Source organism: Mercenaria mercenaria, chromosome 9 (genome assembly GCF_021730395.1).
Source record: "Mercenaria mercenaria strain notata chromosome 9, MADL_Memer_1, whole genome shotgun sequence".
NCBI lineage: Eukaryota > Metazoa > Mollusca > Bivalvia > Venerida > Veneridae > Mercenaria > Mercenaria mercenaria.
The window spans coordinates 16311433-16326973 of record NC_069369.1 but is presented as its reverse complement, the minus strand read 5'-3'; the positions used below and the strand labels follow the sequence as shown (position 1 = coordinate 16326973).

The window sequence follows — 15541 nt, the reverse complement described above, 5'->3', positions numbered from 1 at the left end:
CTATTTTTAATCCCCCGCCGTGGCGGAAGGATTATAGGAATGGTCTGCGTCTATCCTTCCATCCTTAACACTTTCGTGTCCGCTCCATATCTCCTAAACCCCTTGAAGGATTTTCATCAAACTTGGGTCAAATGATCACCTCATCAAGACGATGTGCAGAACCCATGAGTCAGCCATGCCAGCTCAAGGTCAAGGTCACAACTCGGGGTCAAAGGTTTGAGCCTTCCATTTTGTGTCCGCTCTATATCTCCTAAACCCCTTGAAGGAATTTTATAAAACTTGGGTGAAATGATCACCTCATCAAGACGATGTGCAGAACCCATGAGTCAGCCATGCCAGCTCAAGGTCAAGGTCACAACTCGGGGTCAAAGGTTTGAGTCTTCCATTTTGTGTCTGCTCTATATCTCTTAAACCCCTTGAAGGAATTTTATAAAACTTTGGTCAAATGATCACCTCATCAGAATGATGTGCAGAACCCATGAGTCAGTCATGCCGGCTCAAGGTCAAGGTCACAATTAAGGGTAGAAGGTTTGAGCCTTCCATTTGGTGTCCACTCTATCTCCTAAACCCCTTGAAGGATTTTCATCAAACTTGGGTCAAATAATCACCTCATCAAGAACTCATGAGCCAGCCATGTCAACTCAAGGTCAAGGTCACAACTGAAGGTCAAAGGTTTCAGCTCTGTATCTCCTAAACTCCTTGAAGGAGTTCAAGGTCAAGGTCACAGCTAAAATCAAAGGTTTACCCTTTCACTATCCATAGCAGTGGCGGGGGATTTAGCTGTCGTTCAGACTGCCTTGTTCATCTGGGTCCGCCCCCTATTTCCAGAGTTATGGCCCCTGAAATAGTAAAAAAATGCACATTTTCACCTAATTATGTGCCTCACTCAAAAAGTATTTAATGTAAATTCATGAAACCTTGCTTGAGTCTTGAACATAATGTGACCTTGCACACTTGGCATTCTTCTTGAGAATTTTAGCGTTTATTACAGAGTTATGGCCCTTGAAATAGCCAAAATAGTGGATTTTTTGTTTGTGATGCTCATAGCTCAAAAAGTATTTGGTATAGAATAATAAATCCATTTCATATATTTTTTTTTTTTTAAGCTATACCCCATTAAGACTGCAAACATTTGAATGATTTCCCCTTATTTGTGACAAATGTTATTTGTGACAAATGTACCAGTGGGGGGCACACCCTGTGTCCTACAGACACATTCTAGTTTTCGTTTACTACGGGTGTTATGAGACATGTTTGTGATTGGTTGGCTGATATTTACGCTGGAGAAATTATTAGCGAATTTTGTCAATTTGCGAAATTCGCTAATATTTCCACCTCACTAACTTAACCACTTATACAGTATTACATTTCAATGTAGCATTGTACATTGTACGCTTGTTTACCTTTTGCAGCAATATGCAGATGAAAATTACAGCCCAGGATGATCTGATTGTTGAACTGAATGATCGCATAGAGGCCATAACTGATGAACTAGCAAAGGTGGGAATGATTTTAAGAGATCTGTAACTTCTATTTTGATTGTTCTGTTGCATTCAGCACTTTAATGACCTGGACTTAAACTGTTATATACTTAATTTTCTATTATAAGTTTAACCAGTTCTTTTATGCATATTAAAATCGCACTGTCCGTCTGTGTGTGTGTGTGTGTTGGCTGCCACTGCTAGTGACAAATGCCCCCCGAAGCGTATCAAAGAATGCTACATTTGTCTGCACAGAGTATGCTGGAATAGTTTAGGTATGAATCATTTTGTGACCTTGACCAGAGAGACTGGGTCACAAACGCCACACACCTCAATATGGTTAACATTTGTGTCAGATTATTTCCAAATCCTTTTAAATGGCAGAGTGATGGACCAGACAAGAAACAAATTATGTTAACATTTGACTTCTAAGTGTGACCTTGACATTGGAGCTAGGGTTCTGTGTCTTACGCATGACACATCATCGCAATATAGGAAATATTTATGCCAAGTAATTTTAAAGTCCCTTCATCGATAGCAGAGTGATTGACTGGACAAGAAACAAACCATGTTAACCTTTGACTTCTAAGTGTGACTTTGACCTTAGAGCTAGGGGCCAGGGTCTTGCGCATGCCACTTTGTCTCATTATGGGGATTATTTATGCCAAGTAATTTCAAAATCCCTTTATGAATGGCAGAGTGATGGACCAGACACCAAGCAGACCCTGTTAACCTGTTACCTCTAAGAGTGACCTTGACCTTAGAGCTAGGGGTCTGGGTCTTGCGCAAGACATGTTTTCTGGTTATGATAAGGATCTATTCTGTAGCAGTGCAGGGTTCAAATTTAGACAAGTATACAAGCTAAATGCTAGTGGAATTTTGAAATAGCTAGTGGGTTTGAAATGTACTAGCTAATTTCAGCTAGTCAATAATATAACAAGCAAATGTCTTCAGAGCTTTAATTAAGTTTAATTGTTTTGAAGGTACACATTTTTCTTCATGAAAGGAATGTTATCATTTATGTTTATGATATTTTCTTGTTCAACAAAAAATGGCACAAGCTATTTTAAGCTAATAGAAAACATTTTTGTTTGTGACTGGCTACTAACAGAGATCAATCAGTATTTTTTGGCCATTTAAATAGAGTAATTAAATATTATTAACTTTAGCCGGTAGCTTTTCATTTTAGCTAGTGATCAAAAAGGCCACTAGCTAATTTCAGCTAGTACAAACTATTGATAAATTTGACCCCTGGCAGTGGTTGGAGTCTACAAACATTCTTGGATTTTATCAACTGTTTGATTGGCTAAATCCATTACAGGGTTTTTTTGCAAATTGCAGCTTTGTTTTTCAAAATTCAGATATTAGGGTTGATAGTAGGATCTGCTCAGTTTTAAGATATTTTCTGAAAGGCCAATTTTGTGGTCAAAAATATTTTACTTCCTGTACAATTCTAGCCCATGAAAAGTGTAATAATAACACTAATCGAGATATCTAGTAAATATAAAAAGTTCCTATTACCATCAAGGTGTGTTGTTAAGAGTGATGTATGATACAGTGCTCCAGCTAGCTATTTACAGCAGGGCACATCGCCCGTTCCAAAATTTGTTCCGCCCTGTTGCCCCGCCAGGCATCCTGCCCGTTTTACAACCATTCATTTCTTTTTTTTAGCCAAACTTCCCTTTTTTGCCTCAGTGATTATAATACACTGCTTTTACCCCCTTTTTATACGCCCGTTTGAAAAACGGGACGTATTATGGGAACGCCCCTGGCGGGCGGGCGGGCGGGCGGCGTCCACAGACTTTGTCCAGAGCATATCTTCTACATGCATGAAGGGATTTTGATGAAACTTGGCACAGTTGTTCACCATCATGAGACGGAGTGTCATGCGCAAAAACCAGGTCCCTAGGTCTAAGGTCAAGGTCACACTTAGAGGTCAAAGGTCAAATTCAAGAATGACTTTGTCCGGAGCATATCTTCTTCATGCATGGAGGGATTTTGATGAAAGTTGGCACAATTGTTCATCATCATGAGACGGAGTGTCATGCGCAAGAACCAGGTCCCTAGCTCTAAGGTCAAGGTCACACTTAGAGGTCAAAGGATACAAGAAAGAAAACTTTGTCCGGAGCATATCTTCTTCATGCATGAAGGGATTTTGATGAAACTTGGCACAGTTGTTCACCATCATGAGACGGAGTGTCATGCGCAAAAACCAGGTCCCTAGGTCTAAGGTCAAGGTCACACTTAGAGGTCAAAGGTCAAATTCAAGAATGACTTTGTCCGGAGCATATCTTCTTCATGCATGGAGGGATTTTGATGAAAGTTGGCACAATTGTTCATCATCATGAGACGGAGTGTCATGCGCAAGAACCAGGTCCCTAGCTCTAAGGTCAAGGTCACACTTAGAGGTCAAAGGATACAAGAAAGAAAACTTTGTCCGGAGCATATCTTCTTCATGCATGGAGGGATTTTGATATAACTTGGCACAAATGTTCATCACCATGAGGCGGAGTGTCATGCGCAAGAACCAGGTCCCTAGGTCTAAGGTCAAGGTCACACTTAGAGGTCAAAGGATACAAGAATGAAAACCTTGTCCGGAGCATTTCTTCTTCATGCATAGAGGGATTTTGATATAACTTTGCACAAATGTTCACCCCCACAAGGCGGAGTGTCATGCGCAAGAACCAGGTCCCTAGGTCTAAGGTCAAGGTCACACTTAGAGGCCAAAGGTCAGATACAATAATGACTTTGTCCGAAGCATTTCTTCTTCATGCATGGAGGGATTTTGATGTAACTTGGCACAATTATACACCATCATGAGACGAAGTGTCATGCGCAATTCCCTTCTTTAGAATTACTTCCCTTTGTTGTTACTATAAATAGCTTATATTGTAACTTTTTAATTACTAGTCGTAGGGAAAAATCGAGACCACTTTTCTGTAGTACAACATGCATGCTACATCCAATTATGAGGTGTATTTTGACTAATCTCTACCTGGTAAAGATTTTTGTGTGGACTTACAATTTTTTTTGGGATTTTTTTTTTTTTTTTTTTTTTTTTAAGATTATCTTCCCTTAGTTGTTACTATAAATAACTTATATTGTAACTTTTTTATAATTGACCGTAGGGAAAAAACAAGACCACTTTTCTGTGGTACAACATGGATGTTACTTTCAAATTTTAGGTGTATTTTAAGGTATCTCTACCTGGTAAGGAGTTTTTTTGTGGACTTAGAAAAACAAATGACTTACAATGATTACTAAACAACCACAAAATCAAAATTCCATTTGCAAATACAGGTGCTAGAGTAAAGAAATTTGCTGTGACGGGCGTATATTGTGACATTCTGGCACTCTTGTTATCGAGTGATACACGCCAGGGGGCATTGACATAATTAGCAAACAATTAACAATTACCTGCTGTAAATCGTGCCCGAGGCAAACAGTGATATTTTAGACTGCTCCACTAGCATTAAAATCACTGAACCTTAGTGTTAAAACAGTTTGCAAACCAGTCTGAAATTATTATCATTTCGCGCCACCTGTCAAAGTGTACTTTCGTTTTCGGTAATACAGTATAGTCGTAAATACCCCTTTATACACAACTGAAACTTAAGTCCAGACAACAGACATTTAAATCTAATTAATAAAAATCGATCACAATCAAATTTAAATAGGAAAATGTTTTGATTTTATCGTTTTACAAGTTTTTGAAATCGAAAGTAGGTTGTCATCTGCTTTGTGAAATTGCCGATTTTTCATGAAGATTTCTTTGAAATTAGTTTACTAAGATGTAATGACAGGGTCCACTTTAGTGTCAGATACTGTAAAATGCTGTTAAACTGTCTTTGCATCATAATAATTTTTCAAAAATATTGTTTAAACTGGACATTCGACGACTTTTAGAAAAAAGTGTAACCATATCCGGATAAAAATTTTGGATACCCGGTATGTCTTTTACAAGTGCTAAACTTGCTTTTAGACTGTTTTAAGTTAAAAACTTTGCCTGATTTCATTTATTTAAGTGGAAGTTTAAACTTTATTTTCTGTATATAATATGTTGCACGTATAAATTTATAAATATCAAGTAGCCTACATGGAGAAGATGTATACTGAAATTGTAACAAAATAGGCCTAAACACATAAATATTGTTATTCAGTATGCAATTACAAAGAAATGTTACAAGTTGAAAATCAATGCCAAGTAAAATACAAACAGCAGAATTTTTAGTTAATAAATAGGTGCATTACAGATGACAGACATAGCCTATTAAAAGACCATACCTAAAGTGTGCCAAAAAACATGCTTACATTATGCCAAATTCCATGCCTAAAGTATGTTAAAATGCACTGTATGCATGGACCAGTTATATTTTTTTCCCGGAGGAGCACGGTCCCAGACCGACCACCACCCCAGAAGTGCCCTTTTCAGTGCCAGCACCCTGCCCTTTTTTAATCCTAGCTGGAGCACTGATGATATCAATGGCATTGTCTTACATCAAAAGAGAAATCCATAGAAAGCATTTCCAAAATGTGAATCGAATAGCAAGCAGAGATGGAAAGTTATGTCTATAAATGGTTCTTGCAGTAATGAAAACTAAAGCTTTTATGCATAGTTTGGAAATCATTTTACAGTTGTGCATGATGGAAGAGAGCTTAGACCTACTAATATATTGTTAACCAACAGGGCAACTTGTTTTTTTTTATATACCAGATGTTATTTTGTTATATGCATTTCCTGTTTCAGGTTCAGGATTTATTCAGTGAAACCCAGCAAGAGTTACAAGTGAAGACAGAGCGACTGGCAGTAACCACAGACAAACTGGTGAAAACAAAGACAAACCTTCGAGAAACAAAAGTCACACTCAGACACACAGAACAAGATAGAAACGAACAGAAGTTCCTTGTCTCGGAGCACCAAAAGAATGAAACACAACTCTATGAAAATGCAACATCTGTGAGTGTATCATAGTAACTTGTCAAGCAATATAGATATTACAAATATAATAACAGACACATGATTGTAGTTGCTGAGGACCCTTCCAAGTTCATTTGTCCAGTTTGCTGACAAGAGACATGCAAAAATATGGACCTTGCAGACATTTTCAGATGATTGCAGAAATAGGTAAACACTTCTGAAATCTGGAAACACTTTTCTGTCTGCCAGGGTTTAAATAAAATACTGTTGAAATGATATTAAACCTAGCAGTACATGTGTAGCAGAAAATCATAACACTGGCTCACCTCAAATCTGTCAACATTAGTGTCAAAGACATGTTTTCCACAGTTATTTTTTTCAAATGCAGGGTATTGGAGTCTGTTCATTAGCTTTTTTTATCCCCCCCTGCCAAAGGCGAAGGGGGATATTGGAAATGCTCTCCGTCCGTGTGTCCGCAAAGATGTTTGTCCGGAGCATAACTCCAAAAGTACTGGAGGGATTTTCTTCAAACTTCATACACTGATAGAACACATTGGGAGGAAGTGCATTGTGCAAGAACAATAACTCTACCCTGCCTATTTTTTGAGTTATTCCCCTTAATCATATTTTCTTGTCCGGAGCGTAACTCCAAAAGGACTGGAGGGATTTTCTTCAAACTTCATACACTTATAGGACACATTGGGAGGAAGTGCAGTGTGCAAGAAAAATAACTCTACCTTGCCTATTTTTTAAGTTATTCCCCTTTATCATATTTTCTTCAAAAAATTGTCCGGAGCTTAACTCCAAAAGTACTGGAGGGATTTTCTTCAAACTTCATACACTGATAGAACACATTGGGAGGAAGTGCTATTTAACTTGGATTTACATATAGGTAACCTCTTATGGTCATTTTTCCCTGTTAGCTTTCCATTCCTTCTTTTCAGATATGATCTAGTTATGTATTATGATTTTATAAGTTCAATTAATCCATTTGTGACACTTAATTTTCATACTATTTTTACTGCCACATAAAACTGGTCTTCTGCAAGCATTTAAACAAGATCTTAACCACAGCTAGTTTTGTTTACATATTCATCTGCATATTCTTCTGCATTGACAACCTTTTGTTAGGCTAATGAAGACTGTTTGCCAAATTTTAATGTTCTGCCTGGTTTGAATTTCAAGGTTTATAATAATCTGTTTGACAGAGTTACTTATAACTTTAGATTCAAGTTTATTTCTTTCATTTGTATGCAGAAAAAATAAGAAAGTCGGAGTCGAGTTTAATATCATTGAGTGATCTTGTGATTTTCCAGTTGTTGCATACAGTAGATGAGTCAACCTCAGATGTTGTGGGACTTCATGAAAAATTAGATCGTATGAAGACAGTAGAACAGCATAACAAAAGGACAGTAGAGTCTTACGAGGAATGTTTCAACACGGGTTTAGGACAGATGGAGCAAGATGGAGAAAGCTATCTAAAACAACAGCAGGACAGTCATCAAACTTACACCACACATATAAGTATGTCCTACAAATTGTTTCTTTAATTACATGCATGCAGAAATATTTGACATTCTTGTACAGGGTAAAGTAAATCTTTAACATTAACCTTTAGCCTGCTAAGTTTCTCAAATGGACTGGTCCATCATTCAATTTGGGCAATACCATTTATTATTCGGAGGGGTGTTCACTGAAAATTTACTGACTAAATAGCAAACAGTGCAACCCTGATCAGACTGCACGGATGTGCAGGATGATCTTAATCTGCACTGGTCACAAAGGCACTTGCCGCAAGCAGGCTAAGGGTTAAACTTCTGGAATGCAGATGTTCTTCAAATACTGTTGCTTGACTTAAATTAATAAGGAAAGGTATATTTGATTGCTTGCATTTGGACTGCATATTTGTAAGGTTTTTCCTTGTTGACATGACATCACCTAAAATTAGAGAGAAAAATTTTCAGCCTGCAAAGTACAGAGAAACAAAGAGTTTACAGACACAACAACAACTCACATGAGAGATTTTCAGTCGTGCTTAAAGCAGCAACTAGATGAGTTATCACAGCATCATAAACAGTGGACACAGCAACAGACATCCTGGGTCAATGGGATCAGTAGTGCAGCAACCTCCTTCAAGGTAACCAACAATCTTGATCAATTGCACTCTAAAGGTTAATAAATTTGCTGTGTTAGGTCAAATTAAGACAATACAGACAATAGACAGGTAAAAATATACTGTGAAATCAATAATATTCATGGGGGACTAATTTTCATGGTTGAGTCAATCCACGAAATTTAATCAAAAAAAAAAAAAAAAAAACAGAAAAATTCCCATTCATTTTATGTTCAAAAGTTGAAATCCACGAATTCATATCCCCTCAAAATTGTCGTTTTGACCAACACCACGAAATTTCATGCCCACGAAATTCAATGATTTTACAGTACATGGTTTTTAACGGGAAAAAATAGCCTTTAGTAGTTTCATCAATTTTGTTAAAATGGCGGTTTTCTTAATTTAAATCTCTGACACTTCTGATATAGTTCACTATCTCATCTCTTTTTTACTGAAGAATGATTTAATTAGTCCAGTAAGAATTTCATAGTTATCAGTTTACAAGGAAAAAGTGACCAAAATTGTTTGACATTTGATATTTACGTAGGATAAAACAGTAAACAAGATAGAAGAGATCAGAAATTTAGTGGAATCTGGATTTACCAGTTTATTGGAGGAGATGGGAAGTATAAGCACCTCACTAGATGAAGTTAACCAATTGTTAGAAACACAGGTATAGTACACACTTGTTATAGATAGTTGTAGATGGGGTTAAAAACCATAGTTCAGTAGTAACATTGGTACTTTTCATGACAGTAAGAACTGTTTTATAGTTAAAGCTTGGTTCATCTAGGCAGCCTTATCAAATTGAGTTTTACTGAAACGTCTGGTTTCTCAACCTCTATAGGGAATGATGTATTGTATATGTAATTGTATGAGTTTCAATGGTTTAACCTGTCTTGCACTTGAGAAACTGTAGAGGGTTATGAATATGTATAGAAATGAGTGTTTTAAAATCTTGTTCAACTATTAATAGGAAGAGCACATATCTGCCCTGCGCTGAGGGGAAAATGTGTTAGCATATAGTGTTAATCATAAAAAAAGTAATATGAACATGATGCTAGCACAGTTCAACCATTGACGTGAATGAATTACTGATACCTTATCTATCAAACAACCTCCCACCTCTTTGTTTTCACTGTTTACAACCATTTAATGTAATACCTGACCAGGGCAAAGAACAAGTTGAAATTTTAAAGACACAGTCAAGCCAGTGTTCGAGCAGTCTGCAGGAGTTAGGGGACATGTATGAAACACACACAGCTGAGCAGACAGAAAGCATTGAAAAACTACAGAATCAGGTCACTTCTCTGAAGGATGAATATAATTCAAGAAAACAGGTATCCTTTGAAATATTTTGGTTTTCAAATTACAGTTTAGTGAAGAAGAAAAAGGTTTTTAAAAAAGATCATTGTAAAAGTGTGTTATTTGATTATAAAATATTTGAGTGAAAAATATCTGATATTTTCACTGAAAAATATCAAACATATTTTTCACTGGTAAGAAACCATAAAACGGGTTAATTTAGTCAAAGCATAAAATAAAAAGAAAAGTTGTTTTATGTGTAAGATCAAAAAATCTTTCGCTCATGAACACCATTATCTTACTTTTTCACTCTTGGCTATCTCGTGAAAATATTGCATCTGATGTTCACTCATGAAAGATGATTTAATTTTGCACTGAAACAAACAAGTATCTAGTATTTACATGTATCTTCCACATTCAATTATTTGATACAGTTGGTATTAAGTGATAAAATGTAGATCAACAGAAAACTAAACTCTAGAAAAGTAACAAACAATAAATTCTTACTATTCTATAATAAAAGCAAAACACATAATTTAATAGCTTATATCTCCGAAGTACTGTCGCAAAAGTTTAAAAAAGAATATTCTGGATATTATAAGGCACTAATTATGCACTCTTATTTTATTCTTATATTTATAGGAAATAGACAAAATCAAAGCCAGACTTGCTCAGATGGAGGAAGAAAATCACAATGTAGTCTCAGAAATAGAAAAAATTGTAAGTTGATATGGCCAGACATTGGTAGATGTTTGTGATTTTAATTTTCTGGATTTTTTATGTTGTGTTTTTGTCTGTAGTCCGGGAATATTTAGTTTTATATATTAAGGAAAATTACCCAGAAACGTTTAAAACAGTACTTTCTCTTAGTTTCATTTACCTGAATTAAAACTGGTTTCCTTGTGAAAACAGCTCAGCTGTGATTACAGTGTACTACAATATTCAGTAAAACACATCAATACACTTTTTAACTCCACTAAACATTGTGAATACAGCTGATTTTGTTGCCAATGTTGAAAAAAAATGGGTAAAACAGCTTTTTTGTTCTCCCCAAATTACAGGCAATGTCAGAGACAGAAGACTTGAAGACCAAGGTTAAAACCACATGCACCAAAACTGGTGAAAAGAGGAAACATATAGATATAGAGAACCAGTCAAGTCTGGAGGAATTTTTCAGCATCCAAGAAAAACAATGCAGATATTCACAAGAACAAATTCAGAATGTAAGTCACAAATGTTGTCTGGTGGTACTCTGTGTTTTGAGGTCAGAACCTTTTAAAAAGTTTCTTTGCTTTAAACTTTTGACTGATACTTTCAATTGAAGCCTTTATTACAGCATAGCCAAAATAGTGAAGAAATACTTTAGACAGTTCAACCTTTTGCTTATATAGTTGGATTCAAACTGAACAGAATATGTTTTACCAATTTTTACATGTTACCTCATTTAGAAAAAAGGTTACTTTATATCATCCTGTGTGTGAGCTTGTTAAGTTTTTACTAAGTATTGGTTAACTTGGACCTCTTCTGTCAAAATAAAAGTACAAGTCTTGAGAAAGATGAAGATTTTATATTGCTTTTATTGCATGAGTCACTTTAGTTAAGAATTTATTTGCATACTAGTTTATGCTTGTATGAATTATTACTGGTAACAACATTTGAAAGTTTGGCCGAGTTTTTAAGGTTCCTGACTTCGAAACCTCACTACTTTCTTGCAAGGAATACATCCAGCCGATTTGTAGGAGTTTGGTGGTTAGTTCTACACAGTTGCTTGCCCTTTCCTGAAATAGTAGAAGGGTACCTTGTGTCTTCTTCCATCATCAAAAGCTAGAAAGTCAATGACTATGTTAGTTTAATTGAAAAGTGAACAGACAAAACGTCTGTAATGTTTTCATTTGTTTGGTACAGTGTTGTATCTTTTCAGTATATGTAAGTTTGTCTCTGTGTATATATTATTAACAGAAGAACTTGTTTTCCAGATTAAGAAATCATCTCAAAATGTTCAGAAAGAATGTACTGAGATGAAAAAGTCAATAAGCAATTGTAACAATGAGGCTACAGATATAACAACACAGTACCATGAGTGTACCACAACAGCCTGTACTCAACAAGTCACAGACATTAACACAGAGCTAAATACACATTACAAACATACTGATGTAAGTTACATATTTGCCCTTTTTACTAAATAAAAATGTTAAGTAAATTTTGGCCAAATTATAACAAAAATGAAACACAAGTCTTGTATGTTCACTGCGGACACTATGGTTGAGGCTTTTCTTCAGAAGTTTGGCAAGACATTCTTTCCATTTCAGATATAACCTTCCAACTTTTAGTTTACATTACCTGTCTAAAGTACATTTTTAGGTATACATTTAACAGTCCTCCTAAATGTGGGCAGCTAAATTTACAGTATATTATAGATTAAAGCAGAACTTATGCATAAACTTAAGCTGCTTTCTTCCTGTTTCAGAGTTTACAGTCCACCTGTCAGACACAGTGTGATCGACTGGTGGATACTATAGACAAACAAAATGCTTCAGTAGACAAAGAAATAGAAGTTGAGAAAAACTCTGCAGAAGAACAACTTGCTCTAACTACAAGTTATGTAGAGAGCCAGCGGTCTAAACTAGAGGAGCATAAACAAGAAATGAGACGTTATATTAAGGAAGAGATGAGTGAATGTGTACCCACAGGTAAATTATTATACACATATTTACTTTTGCGAATACCCTGTTTCTATGACACTCTTTACAGCTACATCTTTCCCAGCACAGAAACCAGTCACAAAAGTTTTCTAGGTGAGCTAAATATTGTCCAAATCAGACATGTCAAATTGTTTTTAAAAAATTGCACTTTCTTACCTATGCTGTGTTTATTACCCATACCTGGATTAGTTTGAAACTTCTCACAAGAATTTGTCAAAACATGATGGTGCACGATATTCATTTTCATACCTAGTGTCCATATTCCAAATCCACTGTCAACAGTGTCACAAAATTGTAAACATTTACATTTTTACCCTGACTTTGTTATCAATAGAAACTAAGAAAGCCACCAGATTCATTGAAGATGACCTCTGTTGTCTTATTATGAAAAATGTCTATAATACAGCTTGCAGCACAATGAAGATTAAATATGGGGCTTATATAAGTTTTACAGTTATTTCTTTCCTGTTACAAATTGTTGTGCAATCAAGGATTTATAAACTCAGCAGAATAGTATGTGCTTTGGTTAGTGATGGGCCGATTAGCGGATATAATCGATTGACGGCTAGAAAAGTCCAACCGATTCCGATAATCGATTATGTTTTCTCAGAGTCGATAGCGGGTACGAATCTACACGGGTATGAACGAAGGTTTCCGAAGGAAAATACGGTGCGTGAGAATTTATGTTTACCTTAGAAATATCCGAAATATGGACTACCTGCATGCATAACGGATAAAACAGAAGTATGCCGACACTGAAACGTTAGTATTGCGTTTCAGTTATCCAATGAAAATGGATTTAACATCTTACAGTTAGGATCAGCTGTTAACATGGTGGCGTCCATAGCGTCAATAAAAGTGGGGCCAAAAAAATGAGCGAAACTTTGATAAATTTTCGTATTTTACAACGGTATGCCCGAGGGAATTTATCTGTTGAAACTGGACACTAATGCCGTCAAATTTCCGTGTCCATGACGTAATTTCAATGGAAAGAACTTTAGTGTTTTTATGCAGTTGCAGTTGTCATCGAGTTGTCATGATTTTGTTCTGCCAAAATTCCGCTGACCAGTGTACATATGGAAACAGATTAAACTCTGATTTTTATCTGATCATTTTTTACCAAGCTTCATGACATTGTTATATGCCATAGCAACAAGTAGTTGGAACATGGTGCTACTCAGTAGTGTCAGGCTATGGTAACCACTGTATGAAAATATTAATATTACCGAAAAATAACTGAATTCATTTAATGTTTTTCTACAATCACTATTTTTGTCAGCCAGAGAAAGACTGTACTTCCTTGCTGTATGCTAGATATGTTACAGGTACAGGTATACCAGTCAACTGTCACAAATGACAGCTATGAGTCTATGATACATGTACACCAGATTGCAATTTATTGTTGTTTCCCAGTCTGCAACTAATTAGGCATTACTAAACAAGTTTCTGTTTACCATGAACCAGCTTTAATTAACACATTTGTTTAATGGTAGTTCTTTATTTTTCAAAAGAGCATATGAATTTTAAGAAAAACAGTCACTTTAAAGACATGACTATCTGAATAAACAAGTATGAAAATAAATTACATTCAACCGATTATTTTTCCGATACATCGCATCGGTTTGCTAACCGATTCCAACCGATAATCGGTTGGAGTTTTCCAACCGATGTCCCATCACTAGCTTTGGTCCATCGGGAATATGTGTTAAATGTATGTTTTTATAAATGTTTAATGAATTGGTTTACTGTTACTTGTGACAGGTGCAACACCACAGCGTCGTGAGTTCCATATCCAACGTAACTTGAAGAGAACAAGTGACCATGGCACGTTGTTGGATAGGTTCCGCGTAGACAACATGATCAACATTGAGGAAGAAATAGACTCTGATCTTGAACAGGACTCACAATGTCAGGTAAGGCACACATATTGGCAGGATACTTCTTTTCATCTGTCATTTTGTATTATGTATCAGTTGAATAGGTCCTTCAGTTTCAAGTTTGATACCAGTAGATATCCAATTACAGGGATATCCAAATGGAACAGTGAGTTTAAAATAAAACTCTGTCTAAATAGTGAATTCTCACATTTTATTCACATGTGAAGTTAAAGAGATTTATTGAAAATATATATACCTTCTGACAACCTGGGTGCACAATTTTCATGATTTTGCTAATATGGTGTACTTATGCCGGGTTAGGATAACACATGCAAATTGCTATTGATTGTCATGTACCTTTTTAGCTCGACTACACGAAGTTTGCAGAGCTGCCCTACTCAACTCTGCGTCGGCGTCCACACCTTGGTTATAGTTTTGGTGCATGTTCTCTTTATCTGTAATTACTTTATGGATTTGTTTCAAACTTAGAATAGTTATTCATCACCATCACCCACATCATATGGCACAAAGATCATAACTCTTTCACCAATATTTTATGAATAATCCCTCTCCCCCCCCCCCCCCCCACCTACCCACCCACCTCCTTTTTACTTTGAATATCAGTTTTATTTGATGCTTTTTCACTGTATCTCTTTTGTTACTAAATGGATTTGATTCAAACTTAAAATGGTTGTTCCACAACTAGCTATAAAATTTATTTCACCATATGACACAAGATCCATAATGCTGTCAAAAATATGTAATGTCTTATGCCCTCCTTTTACCTAGGATTTCATGTTCTTTGTGGTGCACTTCTATTCTATTTATAACTAAATAGATTTGAGTCAAACTTAAGTCCTGAATGTGCTGGGGTATATTGGCACAATGGTTTTGCCAAACTAGACTAAAGTTTCTTAAACCACTGTAAGATACTGTATCTATCTGCCCCCTGCTGAGATTGTAAATAACAACATGCTATGGTTATTGTAGGTGCAGGTAGTTGTAGAAGCAGCGGAGGATGACGGTCAGATTGCTGATAATAAAAGTGATCCTGGCAGCGTGAAATCATCAACCTCGGGTGTGTCTGGATTGTCCAGTGTCAGTGCTGCTAGCAAGGTATGTGAATAGTCAAACCATTGATA

General features: G+C 36.1%; 1 protein-coding gene across 1 annotated transcript in view; it reads left to right on the top strand.

The window, feature by feature from the left end:
* Window positions 1-15541, top strand: part of LOC123546575 (kinesin-like protein KIF11-B) — a 51140-nt gene that overhangs the window by 33592 nt on the left and 2007 nt on the right. The window contains exons 11-22 of the mRNA XM_053550900.1: window positions 1413-1500; window positions 6229-6438; window positions 7716-7923; window positions 8364-8536; window positions 9060-9185; window positions 9685-9852; window positions 10460-10537; window positions 10879-11040; window positions 11794-11973; window positions 12288-12510; window positions 14284-14435; window positions 15390-15515. Coding sequence (XP_053406875.1) covers window positions 1413-1500; window positions 6229-6438; window positions 7716-7923; window positions 8364-8536; window positions 9060-9185; window positions 9685-9852; window positions 10460-10537; window positions 10879-11040; window positions 11794-11973; window positions 12288-12510; window positions 14284-14435; window positions 15390-15515 — 1894 coding nt within the window. The remainder of the gene's footprint in view (window positions 1-1412; window positions 1501-6228; window positions 6439-7715; window positions 7924-8363; window positions 8537-9059; window positions 9186-9684; window positions 9853-10459; window positions 10538-10878; window positions 11041-11793; window positions 11974-12287; window positions 12511-14283; window positions 14436-15389; window positions 15516-15541) is intronic.